Below are 21,474 nucleotides of genomic sequence, written 5' to 3'. Positions count from 1 at the left end.
CTGGAAAATAAACAGAACTAAATCAATAGAGAATCTGCCGAAGTGTTATAAAGGACAATGGTGCCGCTTTCCACTATTCCTTTTGATTATTCTTTATCAAGACGGATGTTTGTCTCTAGACAATATTTTTCTATTTTACCGAGTCGGATGATCTGGTCCGGATACGTATGCACAGACACTGCCAAAATTTGTAAAACAAAAATAATAATTATAATAAACGAGTAATAAACCAAGTCAGCTGATTTTTATGTGGGGATGTGGAGAATAATCTTTGTGTGTATCTTCCCTATTTCTTAAGAAGAAAATAGTCAGAGATGACTAATAAATTAAGTCGCATAAATAGATAATGGAGTTACAGCAATTATATCTATATTCACATTTATTTTACAGTTTTTTCATCATTTTAGCCAAAGGTACTACTTCTGTTCATTTCTTAAGTGAATTATAATACCAGTCTTGGAATGATTTTCAGCTTCAATTCACGAAAATTTGAAATATTTTCAAACTATCCATGCTGATGATGTTACTCACAAAATAGTCAAACGAGGATTAAAGGAGAGTAGCCACCCATTTAATCACATTAAAGAAGTGAATTTGAATACGCATGGCAGAGATTTCAGGCTTATCATCTCTCCCAAGAAAGACATACTCCATTCAAATTTCAAAGCTTATTCTGTAGACGAGAACGGCAAGGAAACTACGGTGCACATAGGTAACAACCAAAAGTGAATGAATGGATGCAGGAGTGCGTAATTAGTGGTTGTAGTATTCACTTATTTTGTGGCAGTTTATTGTAGTCTTTATCACGTTTGTATAAAATTGTCATTGTCTGGTGTAGTGACTATATATTGAATGTCTAGATATTTTTTTTGACATTGATCACTGGAACATAACAAATTTTTGTTATTCAAATCATGTTATTTGGAACATGTATGTTGTAATTGTACAAAAGAAAAATGTGATTTGTAAAAAAAAATTATGTTCAAGTAAGCAGTGTTGAAATGAAGTTGTTTAAATAAGTTTCTCAAAGTAAGATAGTGTTAATGATAATCTTGAAAATTAATATAGCTGCAGGTTTTTAATGCACTTTTGCATTTACAGAAAGATGATTTTAAATTCTTGTGAAAAAAATGTAGTTTAAGATATGTATTTTGATAAGACGTTTTTACTGACACTATCTAACATAGAACTTGGATATTTGATTTTAACAAGTAGAATTTTCTAATTGCCAATACAAAATCAATGATAATCAGATCAGTGTATATTTGTTTCACAAACTTGTTCTCTAAGGACAATCGTGATTCAGCCTAGCACCACTGATGATACCTGTAGGAGGTTGAAACAGCGGTGTTTGATGTTGGATCACAAATGCCGTTGCTATTGTAATGATACAATTCTGGACTTATCTCATGAATATTTATAATCTTCTCTAACAGCTAGTAAATCAGATCATGAGATCGAATCATTTTGAAACGGAATACATTCAAGTATGCATTGTGCATATTTAAATCAACAGTAATCATTTTTAGATCATGACGATTTTTATAATGGTAGAGTATTTGGTGAAACCGATTCCCACGTCAGCTTGCACATGGAAGATGGGGTTATGACTGGTAGTATCCACTTATCAGATGAAACTTACCACATTGAGCCATCCTGGAGGCATTTACCAAATCACGATAATAGAACAATGATCACTTACAAACAGTCAGATGTAAAATTCAGCTGGGACAGTCCAAAGGAATCGTCTGGGCAACCGAGATCCAAAATCTGTGACTATGTAAAAGAGGGGAGAGAGTTAGAACTTGATGACGATGATGAAGCAATCGAAGAAGATGAAAGTATTAAATGGAAGACTGGGCATCACAGGGAGAAAAGGCAAATAGACCCGTATGAATCCACCCCCACTAAAACTAGGTGTCCTTTACTGTTAGTTGCAGACTACAGATTTTTTCAGGAAATGGGAGGCAGTAACACTAAAACAACGATAAATTACTTGGTAGAGAATTTTATTTTCAACATTGCTTCTCATGTAGATACACACGTTTACTTTTTTTAGATAAGTCTTATTGACCGTGTTCACAAAATATACAATGACACCAGCTGGCAGGATAGACAAGAAGTTGATGGCTTCAAGGGCATGGGATTCGTGATTAAAAAAATTGTTGTCCACAGTGATCCTACCAGAATCAAATCTGGCGAAGCTCACTATAACATGATTAGAGAAAAATGGGATGTTAGGAATCTCCTGGAGGTGAGATTTTGTCACTTTCTTTCTAGAAGGTTTATTTCTTCAAATCTATGGAATGTTTTATTGCCAATTTCATAATCAGTTTGCATTTATTCACATTTAGCATGTCTTTTGGTAAAATGCAACCCTTTAATTTCAAGATTCTTTCACATTTTGGGGTTTTTGTTAAGATATTCTTTGTGTGAAGTATGTTTGGAATTTTTGAACTTGTTGAAAAACCCTGAAGACGCTTCTCGACCTTACTAATTAGAATGTCTAGTATATCACTATCAACCTAACAAGCATCTGCTTATTTTCTTTAGTTTTTCAGGCATTTTCCAGATCGACGGATCATGGCAATTTTTGTTTGGCACACTTGTTCACCCACCAGACTTTTAAAAATCTCAATTCCGTAGTGTTAGGCTTGGCCTATATTGCATCACCTCGACTGAATACCAGAGGAGGAATTTGCAGCAAGGGTCATTATTTTTTTTTTGCATATTTTGTTGTTTTCTCTGGTGGAGGTGTATGCTTTATATGAAACCCTGGAAAATTTGTTATTGTCTTGGTCAATTTTCATTCAACTCCAAATATATCTCTACACATAATAACTAAAAAATACTAGCCGAAGTTTTTCCTTTTCCACTGTTACTATCTTTATTGTGCGTACAGAAGTTAGTGAAGATCAACGTTCACGAATATCAATTTTGTTGCAAATATCAACAAGGAAAAATATTTTGAAAAAAAATTGGGACATTACAAAACAAATACTTCCGAAGCTAATTTCACGATGGACATTGCATCAAATTCAACAGATATTTAACCAAGTTTACTCTCGTTTGTAAAGCAGTAGGACTTACTTCAATCTATTCGAATTGATTTCAGAATTGAATAGTTTACTAGCAAATAAATATTTCTAAATAAAATCTCAAAATATTTCTCCCGACTACCTACACCGTAGGTTCTGGTAACGACTACTTCCCCGGTTAATATCATGCTAGATATTGAATTATATCTGATAGACATTTCTGCAAGATACCTTACAGAGGTTAGGTAGGAGAATGAATGAGATGTTCCTCGTTTATTCAACAGTAGGACCATGCTGATATTATTTGAGTAAATTACCTGACATCAGTGCACGAAAGATCCAACCCAAGCGAAGTGCCTGGGACTCTAATAATTCAATCGCGACTCAACTGCATGTATGAAACCTTCAACTAAAAGAAAGATTGTTAACTAGTAACAGCTCCATATCGTGATCTGTGTAAATTCCAAATGTTTTTCATGAAAAGTCCACCCTCTCTACACCTGTATAAAGTTCTCCATTACAATTTTTATATTTTTTTCACATTGTAGGAGATGAAAACTATCAAAAAAAGTCGATGAAAATGCCTGCACGAAAAATGGCCCTTGTTCAAATATTCAGGGCATATTATGAGGTCCAAACATGGTCCTGAAAAAATTTAGATCTATAGCAATGCAGTTGGACTTCAAACAAAAACTCGTTAGAACCAATAACCACTTTGATTCTTTCTGTGGTAGATGAACTGTAATCGCAAAAAAGGTAGCACCATTGTGCATGGTTCAGTTGTGACTGAATATGATATCTAATGATGAGGAAGCTTACAAATTTTCACTACACTTTCCATTATATTCACTAAACTTTCCATTATATTCACTAAACTTTCCATTATATTCACTAAACTTTCCATTATGTTCACTACATTTTCTATTTTGATCACTACACTTTCCATTATGTTCACTACACTTTCCATTATGTTCACTACACTTTCCATTATGTTCACTACACTTTCCATTATGTTCACTACACTCTTCATTATGTTCACTACACTTTCCATTATGTTCGCTACACTCTTCATTATGTTCACTACACTTTCCATTATGTTCACTACACTTTCCATTATGTTCACTACACTTTCCATTATGTTCACTACATTTTCCAATATGTTCACTATACTTTCTATCATGTTCATTACATTTTCCATTATTTTCACTATACTTTCCATTATTTTCACTACACTTTCCAATAATCTGCTCGCTTGTATATCGATTAATTCAAGTATCATCTCACCGCTGCTCGCTTATGAGTTCTAAAGACGAGGAAGCGGTAAAAGCGTTGCAAATTTTCATTACACTTGCCATTATTTTCACTACACTCTCCGATAATCCGCTCCCAGATATCTGAGTTCACCGATGACGATTTTCAACCGAGATGATCGTTGATGAAAATAAAGATATTCAAGAAGAAAAAATCATCTGTTAGGCCTACTGGGGCATCATGTGACACACATTCAATTCTACCTTAAAGATGGTGCTGAAAAGAAAGTAGTGTGGGGTCCAAGGTTTTTCATTCTCATATTGCAAAAATATTTAGTTCCAAGTAAATTTTATATGGAAACTTTTATGAACAAATATAATTACCTCATAGTCATTTGTTGAAGACTTTTGTAGCTGTACATCTAGCTTTGTGAACTGTTGAGAAATATTTTTTCGTGATATTTGCAAATCTTCAGTAACATTTTTTAGGACTCTATCTTTCTTTTAGTATAAAGTAACTGGGTTATCGATACACATTTTCCGTTCTCACTTGTTAATTTGTTCTTAATACAACTACAAATTTCCCAGGGTATCCTCTAGATGAACTATACTAACATTTGTTGTCTACTCTATTTATTAACATTGGTGATCAGGTCTTCAGCAGGGAGTATACTCACAAAGACTTCTGCTTAGCCCACCTGTTCACCGATCTCAAGTTTGAAGGGGGCATTCTGGGGCTCGCCTATGTCGGTTCGCCGAGGCGCAATTCTGTAGGGGGTATATGCACCCCAGGTATTTATACAAGCTTATGTCGTCTCTGCTTCAGCTTGCTACTCACAGGATGGTTCATTTCATTTCAAAATGATAACAATTCAAATGATTTCAGTCAATTAAACTAAGTCCTTCAGAGGTTTCCCCTGAATTTCAAATAAAAGTGATCATGACAATCGCCTTTATTATTTCCTCGTTAGAAAATATACAATAAGTTTGAAGTATCACAAGTGTATAGGATATAAAGGTCAAAATTAGTTTTTTGTTGTATTATCACTACAGAAAATATACTTCCACTTAACCATAAATAAACATATGTGTCAATATGAAAAATATCAACGAAGGTAGAAATATAATTATTTTCATTGAATTCGAGACTGTGGGAGGCATCTGAATTCGAAAATATATAAAATTTAATTTTCATTGTTTGTGATAGATATAAATACAGTGCATTTCTTCAATGCACTCAAAAAATTGAAATTTGGGATAATGAAATTAATGCATGAATACTTTATAAATATTACTGTAGTTTTTTCCCAACACCATATCGTTATTTTTAACACCTCGACACGTGTTTCGATCACCAAGTGATCATCTTCAAATTGGAAGGACAGTTTTAATCTTCGTCTTTGAAGATGATCACTTGGTGATCGAAACACGTGTCGAGGTGTTGAAAATATCGATTTGGTGTTGGGAAAAAACTCCAGTACTAGTCATTACTACACCAAAGGTTCCAAATAGTACAAAATAAGTACATGAATACTTTGTTTTGAAGTAAAATTGACAGATGAAACTTTCAAGATGGCGACTGAGCGCCATTTTGTATGGATGATACAAAAGTCTCCACACAGTAGAAGGAGACACCTCACAAACATTTGCGAGGGAATAAGTAGACTGTTCAGGATTTACTACCATCTCACCAATTATTTGCGTTTGCTGTTCTTCTGGAATGGACGGATGACCTGGGGACTTTTTGTTACGTATACTATCGGTAGTTGTAAATTTGGATACAAGTTACCTCAAATATTTTCTACAGATAGGACGATTCGGAAAACGTTCATTGAAAATCCTTTTGGTTTCGTGAAAGTTACGCGTCGCACAGTAAATAAAAATCGCTTAAATTTTTTCTTCCAATGAACGAGAATTGACCATTTTAGAGATTGTTGACGTGGTACCTTTCTAGTAGTAAAACCGAAAACTAAATGAGAATATTCTAATTGAACAATGATGTTCATTGTCGTACTGACATTTTTTGACGTTTTTATAAACAAAAAATAACAAACCTTATCGGGTTGTTGGAATTGCCATATGGCAGATCAAAATTAATATTTCTAGAAACATCGATATTGGCTAAGGTAATTGAAAAAAGTGTCTGTAACAAATTATTTCTTTTTTTGTTGAAACACAATATAATCAGTAGCTATCAACATGGATACTGCCCCGGTAAGTCAACGGAAGGAGCGGCTGCAACTTTTCTGGAGCATATTTATAACGGTATTGACAAAGGTAAATTTGTAGCTGCGCTTTTGTTTGACTTATCCAAGGCATTCGACTCCATAGATTTTGATTTACTTAAAAATAAATTATATGCAATAGGTATTAGAGGGACATTTCTTGCATGGGTAATATCATATATGAAGTTCAGGAAATTATATGTGACATGGGATGATACGAACTCTGTTACATTCAACGTAGACATTGGAGTTCCACAGGGCTCAGTTTTGGGACCACAAATTTTTCTGATTTATATCAATGATTCACCTCAACATTTAGGTACAAAATCAATATCACTTTTTGCCGATGATACTGCAGTCTCAGTTCCTGTTGAACTACAGTCAAAACTGAACACAATAAGTCGTAAATTTACGAAATGGTGTCACACAAATAAACTTATAGTCAATGCCGACAAAACGGTGTTAGTTCAATTCTTCAACCGAAGACACTTAGACCCTATACAGGTTGATATAAATAATGTCATTATCTATCCGTCGGAAACCACAAAATTTTTAGGACTTCATATAGATTCTGGGTTGAGTTGGCAAGTTCACATAAATTATGTTTGCAAGAGAATCAACACCAGTTTTTATGCATTGGTACAACTTAAAAAGGTTATGAATGAAAAGCATTTGTTGAACATTTACTATGCAATGGTTTATTCAGTACTATCTTACAATGTGCTTTTGTGGGGAGAAGGGATTAACATCAGTCGAGCATTCATCTCTCAAAAAAGGATAATACGTATGTTGTATGGTCTTCGACACACAGATTCCTGTAGACCCATTTTTAGGGAAGAAAAATTTCAACATTACCATCTATATACATTTATAATTGTCTACTTTTTGTAAAAAAGAAGGAGTCTGAGTTTGAAACTAACTCAAATATAAAGAGTATCCCATTAATGTCTACTTTCAAACAGAAAGTTAAAGAATACCTTTTAGAGGAATGTTTTTATTCTATCAATGAGTATTTTGAGTAAACTTCCAAATAATTGTAATCCATGTACTGTATTCTCTATGTTACACATCTACAAGTTTTTTTTAATTGACGTTTCCTATATCATTGTTAAATGATCATTTCAAAGGAATAAAATATAATTATTATTGTTATTATTATAATGGGTTTGTCTTCAGGAAACTATTAAATGTTCCGCCATTTTGTAGTAGGTGAAGATATTGACTTCATATTCTATGGTTGTGAAGTATTCGTCAGGAGCTTCAAAATGATGTGTCACAAGACCCCCCCTTTCCATTAAATTTTCTTCCCCAAATGGCGCCCAGTCGCCATCTTGAAAGTTTCATCTGTCAATTTCACTCCAAAATAAAGTATTCATACATTAATTTCATTATCCCAAATTTAAATTTTTTGGGTTGACCCGTTCAAAAAATAAAAGGGGGGGGGCATTGAAGAAATGCACTGTGTAAACCGGTAGAGAAATTAGTTACATTTCTATCCCAATCACACAAGAATAAAAAAAATACCGAACAGTTTTGTTTCTATTCATTGTCAAAATTGTACGTTATTTATTATTTTCAATTGAAATGATCCTGTGTTTTCTAGCTTTTTGAACCGTTACTGCAAGCAATTTCTTCTTCTTACTACTACTATTATTATTACTAACTGGAATTAAATTGAAAAATATCTGGTAACTTTTAAAGCATGCTAAAATCGAGTTTCATATACAACTTATCCATATTTTTTTAACATTCTCTCATTTGAAACGAAACATTTCTCTCACGTCCTCGTGCAAAATTTTCAGAATATTTCAAAAACGGATACACCCTGTATCTGAACTCTGGCTTGAGCTCGAGTCGCAACCATTACGGCCAAAGAGTCATCACAAGAGAGGCAGATTTGGTAACTGCTCACGAGTTTGGCCACAATTGGGGATCCGAGCATGATCCAGATATTCCAGAATGTTCGCCGAGCGCAAGTCAAGGTGGTTCGTACCTCATGTATACTTATAGTGTCAGCGGTTATGACGTTAATAATAAGGTAAGAGAGTATTTCCAATATGGCCAATAATGTCGTAGTTGAGATGGAAAAATAGCTTTTCCTCGGCTAATACCACGCTGGACATTAAATTATGTCTGACCGACATTTATGCAAGATACCTCATTTAGGTCGGATATAATTCAATGTCCAGCGTGATAATAGACGGGAAAGTACTTTGGGAGAGATAAATATTCTGTATTGTCTGTAGATCAAAAATTCTTATTGATAAAGCGTATCTTATGTCAGTAGATAAAAATAGATACAAAACAAAACACATATCAGTCAGAAGATAAACGTGAATAATTTAAAATATAAACATAAATAATAAAACAATAAAACATAAATTAGTCCATCCTTGAAAAAGTCAGCAACTCAGTAGTATGGTTTCTCTCCTAGTAAAGGTTTTTATCCTTTTTTTAAATATTGTTGATTTTTTAAATTTTCCTTATCTCCAGTAGTAGATTATTATATATTTTACAACCATTGTGTATAAGAGTCTTTGACAAGATTTGACGTTGGACAGTTTCCAGTATGAATAATACTCCAACCACCGTATAGATACGGTGCTCCTACTATCAGAAATCTTTACTTAATAAATAATGTACCGTATTGCCCGTTTTAGTTGGATTAGAATGACCTGCATGTGGTTGTTACTAACACCCCAGAAGGCAATGCCATAACGCGGGTGAGATTCGGGTAATGAATGATGAACCATTTTGCGCTAGACACTCCGAGTTCATTGGATATAAAACGAACTGCAAAACATCCAGATGCTAGTTTGATTTTGAGAGCTTCAATGTGATTATCGAAATTCAGTTTGCTATTACTGTGAAACCCCAGCAGCGGCGGCTCGTCAGAGGAGGCAAGGGAGGCTTAGCCTCCCCATAAAATTCGAGGCTATTCATCGCAATAAATTAAAAGATATTGACAAATAATTATGATTATTTTTTTCTAAAAATGCTAGGGTATCATTACTTTACCATTAATTTTTAATATAAATACATAATATGCCCGAAAAAACACTATCACTCACTACGTAGTACGTACCACACTGTATCCTGCATCAACAAAACTCAAACGCACCGCCCATGAACGAATAACGAATAAACTATCAACCCGAAATTTGTAATTTTAGTTGTAGAAATTATAGCGTCAGAGGAGGCTAGCCTCCAGTTGGTCTCCGTTAGTGTACGAATGTGTTTGTTTTTTATTTAATTATTCGGACGGGATACCGTGACGGACCGGGACTAAAAAATATTCCGGTAAATCGTTTTAGTGTTTCTTGATAATATTTGTTATTTGTGTATAAAACAGGCAGTATTATATTATAGCAGTGCTTTTTGGTAATATTTTTAATGTGTTTTGGAAGTGTTTTCTTTCAATTTCAAGGTGTTTTCAGGTTTTCACTTATCGGTAAGTTTTTTTTTCATTTATTATGGATAAGTTGGACGAAATTAAAAAATCTGACGATATAGTCAATTGGTTTCTGACAAATAATTTTAAGTCTTTATCTTATGATAATAAATTTTACATTATTAAAACTCTGGGAAGGCCTCAACCATATTTGATTTCAATTAAATCGTCAGATAATCGACAAAATCGTGGATTTAATATTAGTTGGTACGATAAATGCGACTGGTTAACCGGCTCCATTAAACGAGAAAAACTTTTTTGTTGGCCCTGTGTTTTATTTTCCGTACAAACCGAATACCAAACGTGGTCTTTAATAGGATACTCCGATTTAAAAAATTCACCTCGTGTTATGGGGCAAATATGATTCACAATTTGGCATTTTTTTAAACGGTAGCGTTCTTTCGGGCACCTCAAAAACCATCCAAAATGAGCTTATTATAGACAGTGTGGCATACATTATTAAGGAAAATATAAGCAAGGAGATTGAAAGTGTTTCTTTTTTTGCGATATTACCTGTACATCACAACTTTCAATCGTTTTTTAGATATGTCAAAGATGGTGATGTGGTAGAATGTTTCATGGGTTTTCATGATGTTTCATCTGGGCGCACAGCTGACGATTTGTTTAATTTTTTAATTCGTACGTGTGACACCTATAATTTTAGGCAAAAGTTAATTGCGTAAACCTATGATGGGGCTGCGGTCATGGCCGGCCATTTAAATGGTTTACAAACCAAAATAAAGTCCATAGCTCCTCATGCACTTTTTACGCATTGTCATGCCCATGCCCTTACTTTAGTATTAAGCAAAGCGTACAACAACATAAAAATTTTCGCGCCTATGACGGGCTTTTCTGTGTGTATACAGTCTATATGACTTAAGCCTCCCCTGTTCTCCAATGCACGAGCCGTCACTGAACCCCAGGAATTTTGTATTACGTTTGTTCTCAATAGACGCATCTCCTCTGTCCTCTAAAAGGGACAACATGGTCTTTGAGACATTGAAAGAAAACTTTGAATTACACTATTTTCTAATTACGTTGACATCATTATGAATTAATCTATTCAAGGATTCTAAATCCGAACTATGCTAGATTATGGTGGTGTCATCGACATACAGTGTATCTCCTGTTTCTCTTCTATACAGTATTCATACTTATTCCAACAATTTATTTATTCATTTAACTTTACGGGAATGCCTATTGTTTATTAAATAAATAACAAGTACACACATATGTATTTAACGGTAATCTAAGCTAGGTTTAAGGAAAAAATATATAAAATATATAAACTCAATGAACTGTTATAATAATTAGAAAATATGTTTAACCAGAATATGTAAAGTTTTTCAAAGATTATAATATACATGATACAACTTGTACTTCCAGAGATTTTCACCGTGTAGCCTGAGATCAATTAGAAAAGTCCTTCAGGCAAAGTCTGGAAGATGTTTCTCAGAACCAGAAGAGAGTTTCTGCGGCAACCTGAGAGTTGAAGGAGACGAAGATTGTGATGCAGGTCTTTTGGGAACTGAAGATAACGATGCATGTTGCGACAAGGACTGCAAGTTGAGATCCAAAGCTATGTGCAGGTAAGCTACGAAAAACTTTGTCCGTTGTGAAAATCATTGAAAATGGATATCTTCTAGCGATAAAAACTCACCGTGTTGTCAGAATTGCCAATATATGCGAAACGGTGTCAAATGTAGGGAGGCCCAGTACGCCACATGCGAACAAGAATCTCGTTGCACTGGGCAGCAAGCTGATTGCCCCAAAAGTCCTCCTATGGCTGACGGGACAGATTGTCAAGAAAGAGGAAAATGTAGAAGTGGAAAATGCATTCCGTTTTGTGAAACGCAGGGCATGCAGAGTTGTATGTGCGATATAAGTAGGTATTGAAGATTGTAGTAGGGCTTTTTATATTATAAACTTTTTGGAAATGGGGTACCCAGTAATATTAGTTACGTAACAGACATATGGGTACCCCTTGACGAGTGATATGCGATGTTGTATGTAGCGGTGAAAGGGTGCTGTAGTGAATCCGTCTTTACCTTTGGTCACCAGTGTAATATATACGACTTTATAGCTAGTCACCACTTGTAATGAGACGACATATGTTTAAATTATGATTTAGCCAGTTGTCACCATTGTAACAATCCAGCCTTTTCTTATCTATTTGTCACCACTATAATAATATGGCACAACCCGGGAAGACTATCTCCAAAGACCGTCCGTGACCGATTCTCGAGAGACCACAGCTTCAAGCGAAAAACCACGCAAACACTGTCCCAAAAAACTCCCAAAGCAATCACAGGTACTTTATCATAAGTTTTTTGTAACCAACCCCGATCAATGGTTAATTTTCCTCTGAGTTGATCTCGATTTGCCAAACCCTAATTAGCCTTCGGCCCCGCATTAGTTGAGATGGTCGCTGGTTTTATGCCGTCCTCATCAAAACGGGCCCACGCGAGCTAATTCAACCGCGTAGCTAGCGGTTTTTTAGATACAAGGTTTGAAGGCTGATATATTTTGGTTTGCTCTTTTGTCGGTCTCAAATAGGTGAGTATTTCTCTGACTGGTTTTTATAAACAAATTTTATGGCTGAGGTTATTAACTTTCACGAGGTGCGGGAGATTGCCGTTTAAAGTTCTGAATTAAAATGAATCTTCCTATTCTCGGAAACGGAAATACTAGAATAAATAGCTTTTGCTAGGTAATCCTGGACAATCGTTTGAATTTTCATGAGCACTTGAGTCTGGCAATTCAGAGAGCGGGAGCGGAGATTGAACGCAACTACCCTCTCATTGCACGAAATTTCAAACTGAGCTCTTCATATAAAATTATCAGGCCAGCTATGTTGTACACTTGTCCTGTGATCTGCAGCCTCAAGAGGACTTCGTTACGGAGACTCGATACAATGCAGAATAAGATGCTTCGTATCACGGCAGTTAGAGTTCATCATGATCAACCTCGTCGTCACGGTGGGTTGATTTATGAAGCCCTCGATATTTTCCATGAGCGACATGTAAATGACCGTTTGTAAGTTCATGAAAAAACTGGCATAGAAAACTTTCTATAGACATTCTGTCCTGGTTTTTTCATGAACTTTTCCCAGGAGTATCTAGCCAAACAACACATCGACAGCTATGTTATCATTTGAATGACCTGAATATCAAAACCATGTAATGATGTGCATAAGCCTTGGCGCAGGAGGCACATTACCCAATCGTTTTTAATGAAGTCAATGTTTCTGGATGAGCGTCAACCCGCTAACATCACGCCCCCGCCTCCTATAGGCGGGGCCGTGAGGGCGCGCTTGTCAGAAGTAGAGGTCACTTTGCTACTCTACCCTCAAGGTAGAGGTACTCATGAAATAAAGACATGTAAATCATTTTAATAAAAAGAGTTTTGCTTTTGCTAGGCATTACAGTGCTGATTCAGATAATGTCATTTTTCATTTGTAAAAGTTTTATGATGCCAAATCGTGTCTCCTGTTCTTAGTTCTACATCGATTAAAACTACAGTTTGCTTTTGATCCGTATTCAGATTGTCAGATATTAGATTGTCCTGTTACTGACTTGCTTTATTTCAGTTGAAAATGCCTGTAAGAGATGCTGCAGGTCAAATATCAACGAAACTTGCTCACCAGTGGATTCTGCAGACATATTGGCAGATGGAACCCCTTGCATACAAGGATTTTGTAATAATGTAAGTTTTGACAAATCTGTGTATTATTGTACATTTGAAAGATTTCAATTAATTTGAACCCACGCCTTATTGTGTCAAAGTTATTCTTCGGATTTGTCGGTCGTGGTCTCCAGGTTTTTATACCTGACGTTTCATCTACAATTGCGGTTAACATCATCAAAGGTGATGAGCCAACGGACGCTTTGGCTTAGTTGTGATCACAGGGCATACCAAGTTGTTCAGGGTTCAAATCTCTTATTTTATTCTATCGTTGGTGAGTTTGGCTTCGTTGCTATTGGTTTAGTACAGGTACTCAGATTTCATTGATGTTAATTCTCTTTTCGTTCGGTCAAAATTGCCTGTGATTTTCTATCACCCCCTAAATGCCTAAATGCCCCCCTAAATGAATAACAATTAGTTATGAGTTCTGTAGAGCATTCTCTAGGTGCATTTTCCGCTAATACTGATTTCTTGTTATGCCCAAGAAGACACTTATTTTGTGGTTCCAATGCAGACGAATCCAAAGCTACAAGAGATTCGGTATATCCGTGGTATTGCTAAGGACAAGTTATCACATTTGAAGAGAATCAAATTGCTACTCAGAACTCATGACTATTATCCAAGACTATAAAACACATGGATAATTTTAATCAAAAGTGACAAGTATACGAATCATGTCAGTTAAAACATTATCTATGGAATAAAAGCAGACCCAAACCCTGACCAATGTAGCAACGGGTGATTTTTTAAGAGGTATAGGATTTCATTTTCAAAACAACACAAACAATTTGAAAAAAATTACGAAATCTTTATCGGAATCGATAGAACGATCAATATAATTTAATGTTTGAAGATGATTTCATGCAAATGTTGTCCGCGGCTCCGCTTCAGACGGCCCATGAGCAAGGTCCAATTTTGGCACACTCTCTCTAACATATCGACCGGTATTTCACGTATAAATGCTTCAATATTAGCTTCCAGAGCGTCAGTCGTTGCTGGTTTATCCCTGTAGACATGAGCCTTAACATAACCCCACCTGGAATAATCCAAAGGCGTTAAATCACATGATCTAGGCGGCTCTCATGGGCCATTGTTTCGCGTGCCGTGTGGCATGTGGCACCGTTTTGTTGAAACCACATGTCAGGCATGTCCAATTCTTCTATTTTGGGCAACAAAAAGTCGCCAATCATCGCACGGTAGCGCTCGCCATTCACAGTAACGTTCTGGCTATTGTCGTCTTTGAAGAAGTACGGCCCAATGATGCCACCAACCCATAATCCACACCAACAAGTGACTTTTTCGGAATGCATCGGTAGCTCTTGCAATGCTGTGGCTCCAGATGCGGCAATTTTGCTTGTTAACGTATCCATTCAACAAGAAATGAGCCTCGTCGCTGAACACAATTTTTCGATAAAAATGTGGATCTTCCTCCAACTTTGCCAGGGCCCATTCACCAAATGTTAGGCGTTGTGGGAGGTCGTGTGGCTTCAATTCTTGCACCAGCTGTATCTTATAAGGTTTTACACCCAAATCCTGTTGCTGCGAACGGCGGCGAATCGACATTTCACGGTCATCACGAACACTGGCGGATACAGCCGCAATATTTTCTTCGGTCCTCACTCTACGTATACGTGTTGGTGGTTTAATGTCCAATAATGTAAACTGGGTTGGAAATTCAGTCACAAGCTTCCGAATAGCTCCCTCAGTAGGCTGACGAAACTGCCCTTAAATTAGAAGAAGTGCACGATGCACTTTACCGAGAATCATTGTTGATAATAAAATTCAATAATTTGCAAGCGTTGTTCATTCGTAAGTCGATTCATGGTTAAATTATAGACCAAACTGAACAAGTTTGACAGTGATACAAGACACGATTCACGCGTGTCTTGTATCACTGATCTGTCAAAAACAGTGTTACCAAAAAGATACCAGCAAAAAAATCACTCATCATATGCTGTAAAAACCACTAGAGCATCTTTTACCACATAGCCTTTTACCACACATTACAGTCCTTTATTAACGTTCATTTGATACATCATTTGGTTTTTTAAATTTTTATTAGAGATTATAGAAATTGTATATGAAGAAAAAAAGTAGCTCTGTCAAAATGTCAATTATAAAATAAAAATTTCAAAATTAAGTTGCATATGCTTCATCACAATTTTGAAATATGTTGTGTTTTGCTTTTCAACATCATGTTCCAGAGAGATTACTGAAAACGATGAATTCAATATTTGATTCATATGTAGTTGAAGAAATATTATACATTGTCATTCAATTTAAACATTTCACGTGTGATATTACTTTTCAAACAGTACCTACAGAAGAATTCGGTTTCAGGGACATTGCGAGAAGACAGTCCAAGATGTCGTAGAACGGTTCTGGGACATCATTGAAGATATCAACATCAATAAAGTACTACTTTTCTTGCGCGACAATATAGTCGGGTCGGTAGTTCTTGTAACGGCTCTTATTTGGATACCCGCAAGCTGCGTGATTAGTTTCTTCGACAGAAAAAGAAGACGAGAAGAGCAGGAGAGACTAGAGTGGAGAAACAAATCAGAACTGATACACAGTTCCGACAATATCAGACGGGTGATTCACTTGAGGGTGCCCAAACAGAGAAACGTCCCTCAAGTATCTACTAGTCAGTCTATCATTCCAGAATGAACAGTAATATAAGACTCTCTAGTATTTCAGATCAGTAGAATCATAGTTTTTGAATCATTTCAAGTAATCAGTCAGTCAAAAGATTTTACTCCAATAACATGTAGTTAGCATTTTTTTAGATGTTTCTCTGCAAAAGGTCTTTCATGGAAAATCATACTAAACTAGTATTACATTCTCAAAAATAGTTTTTGAAAAATGGTGGCTACAAATTTTAATTTTACTAAGTGACAACACCAAAATCCATAGAAATGTTTATCACTAGAGAAACATTTTTTTTAATGCTCAGCAACACTTTGCCATAATGAATAGTTTCATGGACTCAATACAATTCCTTGAATGTGTTCAGAAAAAATGTGATTAGATTTCATTTACATCTTGATACATGAATGCTATAATAACAGGATAATATTAAATATATGATTTATATACATATCAATCGCTCAAGGCTTGCCCAAAGAGAATAAAGTCAACCGGGGTGTTGAGTTTCATTATTAAAATAGGGAAAATTTCATAAAAATGCAATAATATTTTTCAGATCATATTTGAATTTGTTCAATGAAAGTTGTTTCATTTCATCTGGTAAATGATTTATATCCTAAATAATCCTGTACCTATATAAATAGAGAACTCCATTGTAAATGTGATCTATTTATAGTGTGCAAGAGTTAATAACTGGTTTCTCAGAGGATACTGATGACTGGATCTAGGATATCATTAACATAAATTCAAAAAAAGGGAGGGTCCTAGGATGAAACCTTGTGATACACCTGCTTCCACGACACCACTTTCTGAGTAATACTAATGAATCCTAACTAACATGTTTCGCTTAAAAAGATAGCTCTTGAACCATTCCAACGATTTGTTCATACTAGCAGTTTCTCAACTTGAACGCTCTGTGTATATTTCAAGAAGCAGAACCTGGTATATTCTCAACTTGCCTAAGCTCTTCACCAATTTCGATGGAGAGGTATACAGCTAAAACCTTTCTTTCCATATAAATAATTCTTCACAAATAGTTATTCCTAATATGAATATCAAGCGGTTAATTTGAATTGCATCATTTGAATTTTTCCACTGTGCGATATATGGAATGCCAAGAGGAAGACGTTTTACAAATGTGTTTAAATTCATTAGTTTTCTTAATAACGTCAACTAAGACAGTTTTTTTTTCGGGTAGAATCCTCTATTTTCTGATAGTTATTTTATTAGTGACTTTTTCGATATTATTTTGAATATACAAATCCTTTTTATTTTTTATTTCTAATTATATACATTTTGTATAAATCATAAATCAAACCTAAGAACATTTGTAGATCTAATACTATGTTCATGCCGCAAAAACGCAAGTGAAGACTATTGATTTTTAGCAAGTTATTTGTCGAGAGGACCTTTATAATGGTTTGCTTAATCATTGGGTATTTGGTCCTTCGAGCCGGATAACTTCAATTTTTCACGATGAACCGATTTATTTTATTGAAAAATTCATTTTTAGTTTCATTTTCCTCATATCTCTCCTACATTTTTAAAAATTATAAAATTTCTTTGGGTTGGAAAAAACTATTTTTGTGTGCATCATATTATGAAGTAACAGTAACACATTTTATTTTGGCTCATTTGAGCTTATAGTACTGGTCTGTATTCTTACATTTCTGTGACATACTTTACTTTGGTGCTCTTAATAATTTATTCATAGTAAGGAAGGTTTATTCTCACCAAGTTTTGTTCTTAAGTTTAAATGTACCTGAATAATTTTTATAATGTCCAGACATTAGATCATTCGTTTTAATAATATATATATATTCTGTTACCTAATTTATTTTTACAGTTAACGTTATACTTAGGTGACAACTCTAGTTTTCCTTTAGTTGAATAGTTATATCTAGATACTTGATCCATCTTTTGTAAAGTAGCGAGTTTCTCCAAATGTTCTTAACTAGAAACTGATATTCTACTAGTAGTATACATTTATATTGCCCAATCTGTTGAATATATATTTGAATAAAATATTGTCAGTAAGAAAATATTATCTTTATTTTGAGATGCCAGTACAATGATGTGCAACTTGTGCGTGCAGGATTTTCTTGCAGATCTGTCAACTAATATGGCTTCCTCGATTTCATTTGTATTTGAAGAATTTCCAAAATAATGTTGGTTTCCGTTAATTAATATCATTCTTCATGTGACGGTACAGTGTTGCGCATTCTACAACACGATGATATAGTAATTTGATTAGATGTAAATTTTGATGACACTGACAAAAAAAATATGTAAAGTTTTGTATGCTAATTCATGAATGTTCACCTCGATTTCTTTGAATTACTTTTGTGAACCTATAAAAATCTAGCATTATCAACATTTGATATTTGCTTCCTCCCCCGGATCAAAGTCATATATATATATATATATATATATATATATATATATATATATATATATATATATATATATATATATATATATATATATATATATATATATATATATATATAAGAATAATATTATTTGAGCAATAATTCGAATATGATACGATTACTTACATAGGAGCAATGATATTACATAATCAAAGTGTATTTGTGACACAGGACCTAAATATAATGTTGAACTCTAGTACATAAATTTAGTATCAAAAACTTTCCAATAGGAAAATTCGTTTGTTTTCCTTTCTTCATTGATTGATCAAAAACATTTAAGGACTCCATAAAACAGATTTGGGTGTTTTCATCTTGAGCTGTTTTTTTTCTTAGTTTTTAGCTGATTTCCAGAGTGTGGATTGTGGATAAAGTCAAACCCTTATCAGGATTGAATCATATAAGTTATATTCTCCTGAAAAATTTAATGGAATTGAAATTCTTTGTTCCATTACATTTTTAACAATATAATACACTTTGCAAGCTATATCTTAACTAGCTTGATTAAGACTATATCTGCACTGTTGAATTCAGGGTTTTGTTCTTCTCTTGGTATGAGGTGAAACTCGAAATAATCTTTGATATGGTTCACAAAATATTCCCAGCAATTTTTCTGTTTCTCTGTATCTCTCAACTCCTGCGTTAAAAAAATTGTTGTGTCATCCATTGCTAGTTCTTTCAAGGTTATGATCAATGAATCGATGGACTGAAAATAAATATCCAGTGGAATAGTTGAATTCCCATGAATTTGTATTCTCACCTCTTTGTAATAGATACAGTCCGTCAGTAATATAATATCAGGAGAACATTTGATATCTGCTTCCTCGCCCCAGATCAAAGTCATAGTTTCCACATTTCCTTGGGATTGTTGCCATGCTACCTTATTCGTTTCTACATTTTTAGACATGAGTGGGATAGCAACAGGAAGGTCTGTTAGCAGGACATTGGCTCTAAAATAATAGCAAATGTTATTTTATGAACTTGGAAAATCCATAATAATATATTGACAAACTTATTACCTATTTTTTCATAAACTACACTACGATTTGATCTCTACAAACTTTATTTGAGAAATATATCACATGTTTCGCTAACACAGTAGCTTCTTCAACAGTGATTTGAATATTCAAATTACCGTTGATTTGGCCCTTGAATATTCACAAGACTTTAGGGAACACCCTGTATATTATGAGTACATATCTAACCTATTTCATTGTTTTCCTTAGTTTTTACTCTGATTTTGTGTTGGCGCTAGCGACACCTTGCGGCAATGGAACTTTCGAATAATGCATAGTGCAGAATACTTCAAACTGGGGTTAATAGAGGACGCTGATATGTACAATCGTTTCTTCACTTGTTATTCAACTGAGTATATTTACTATTTACCTTTTATTCCTACATACCCCAAACAGGCCGCCGTAATTCCCACACATCCGACTCCTGCGCCCAGTTCAATCACATTTTTGTTTACCAAAAATTTGGTATTGATCTGGCAAAGCGTTTCCAAATATTTCGCCAAAACAATAGCCGCGTCCCACACGACGCAGCTGACATCGCCTTCTAGTTTTTGATAGAACCGTAAAACTTTCGATATCGACTCGATTTCCAGCTCTCGGATATAACTGTCCTCCATTTCATTGATAAACTTGACTTGATTGGAAAATACAGTCAGTCTTGATATTGTCAGCACGTGTCTAGAGATTGCAGTGATCGATTACATCGATCGTGCTTATGACGTCATGGTAACATGTGGCAGAGATGCCTCAATTATTATCGACACAGATAAATACAGACCTTGGAATGTTTATATGTTGGTGGTAAATGGTAAGCAGTTTACAGGACCCGATCTAGTCACAAGGTAGCCGTAAATTTATTTCATCAGTTCGGACTTCCATTGTCTAATTTGATATAAATCGATTTGAAATCCCTGAAAGAATATGTAAAAAAATTAAAAGGATTAACTGAAAAATACCAATTTTATTGAACAAAAATACTGAAACACTGAAAATATAAAAAAAATTGAAATAATATACACGCTGAAAATTGAAAAATTAAAAAATATTATCAACAAGAAATGAAAATTTAAAATTGAAAGATTCCAAACCAAGTTATGTCACGACGTTTCGATTGTTAGTATTCACAATCGTCTTCGGGTGATAACTGTTATCACCCGCAGGTGAATTTTAGAAGGTAGGTACAGTTACAGTTAGGACTTTTTCATCGTGAGTTTCCACCCATTTCAGAATTTTATTTCACATTTTAACAGTGTCAATCGTTTTTCAATTAATGAAAGGTAGAACTAGTTCATTTTTATTATTATTCCGAAGAGCTATCCCCCACCATTTTAGGGGCGTTATGCCCACACGAATTTTAAATTTCGAAATACATTAGTAATCCTACTACCTATCCCAAAACTGTTTAGTTCTTAACTTATGACGTCAACTTGGTTAGCGAAACGCTCGGAAGATAGCGCTCTAGTTGCGGTGCGTGGAAAAATTGTTTTCATGATATACTTTCTCTTTCAAACAAAAAAGATAAAAAAGACAAATAGCTAGTAAGAGACGGTCAGGACTTTGGGCTGGATGGGGTCCTGAAGTTTCCTAATTTATATTCACAGGTAGAATCAGTGGTAGAACTAAGCTAGCACATGTTTTCCAAAGATCCTGAATCACAATCATGAGCGGATTCATGTGTGTATAAAGAGGATATTAAATGACAAGTGGAATTGATTTATGTCTATTTATTCAT

The 21,474-nt window shown here is 34.7% G+C and overlaps 2 protein-coding genes across 8 annotated transcripts; one reads left to right on the top strand and one right to left on the bottom strand.

Moving 5' to 3' along the window:
• The first annotated feature begins 190 nt into the window (after positions 1 to 190).
• On the top strand, positions 191 to 18,339 carry Tace (ADAM 17-like protease Tace). 6 transcript variants are annotated; one of them, XM_023161762.2, is made up of 10 exons: positions 192 to 413; positions 473 to 712; positions 1,530 to 1,999; positions 2,060 to 2,254; positions 4,942 to 5,080; positions 8,316 to 8,551; positions 11,351 to 11,553; positions 11,611 to 11,849; positions 13,554 to 13,669; positions 15,989 to 18,339. In XM_023161762.2, the coding sequence occupies exons 1-10, from the start codon at positions 347 to 349 to the stop codon at positions 16,316 to 16,318; spliced, it is 2,235 nt and encodes a 744-aa protein (XP_023017530.1). In that variant the 5' UTR covers positions 192 to 346; the 3' UTR covers positions 16,319 to 18,339. The 6 variants fall into 6 exon arrangements, 5 of the variants coding, with proteins under 5 accessions (XP_023017551.1, XP_023017530.1, XP_023017540.1 ...); XM_023161754.2 differs by lacking the exon at positions 4,942 to 5,080 and adding an exon at positions 2,562 to 2,709 and having other exon boundaries at positions 194 to 413; XM_023161772.2 differs by lacking the exons at positions 4,942 to 5,080; positions 13,554 to 13,669 and adding an exon at positions 2,562 to 2,709 and having other exon boundaries at positions 193 to 413; positions 15,989 to 16,187.
• LOC111506659 (protein N-lysine methyltransferase METTL21D) lies at positions 16,389 to 20,530 on the bottom strand. Of its 2 annotated transcripts, XR_012465906.1 has the most exons (4): positions 20,130 to 20,530; positions 19,487 to 19,676; positions 18,856 to 19,432; positions 16,389 to 18,520 (listed from the first exon to the last, which is right to left on the bottom strand). XR_012465906.1 is itself a non-coding variant. In XM_023161792.2 (3 exons), exons 1-3 carry the CDS (start codon positions 20,357 to 20,359, stop codon positions 19,211 to 19,213), a joined length of 642 nt encoding a protein of 213 aa, XP_023017560.2. In that variant the 5' UTR covers positions 20,360 to 20,530; the 3' UTR covers positions 16,389 to 19,210. The 2 variants fall into 2 exon arrangements, 1 of the variants encoding a protein (XP_023017560.2); XM_023161792.2 differs by having other exon boundaries at positions 16,389 to 19,432.
• Between the last annotated feature and the right edge of the window lie 944 nt (positions 20,531 to 21,474).

This window comes from Leptinotarsa decemlineata, unplaced genomic scaffold (assembly GCF_025532065.1).
Source record: "Leptinotarsa decemlineata unplaced genomic scaffold, Ldec_3_MD MMD2_tig00002974_RagTag_RagTag, whole genome shotgun sequence".
In the NCBI taxonomy this organism is placed as follows: domain Eukaryota; kingdom Metazoa; phylum Arthropoda; class Insecta; order Coleoptera; family Chrysomelidae; genus Leptinotarsa; species Leptinotarsa decemlineata.
This window is presented reverse-complemented; position numbering and strand designations above follow the sequence as displayed.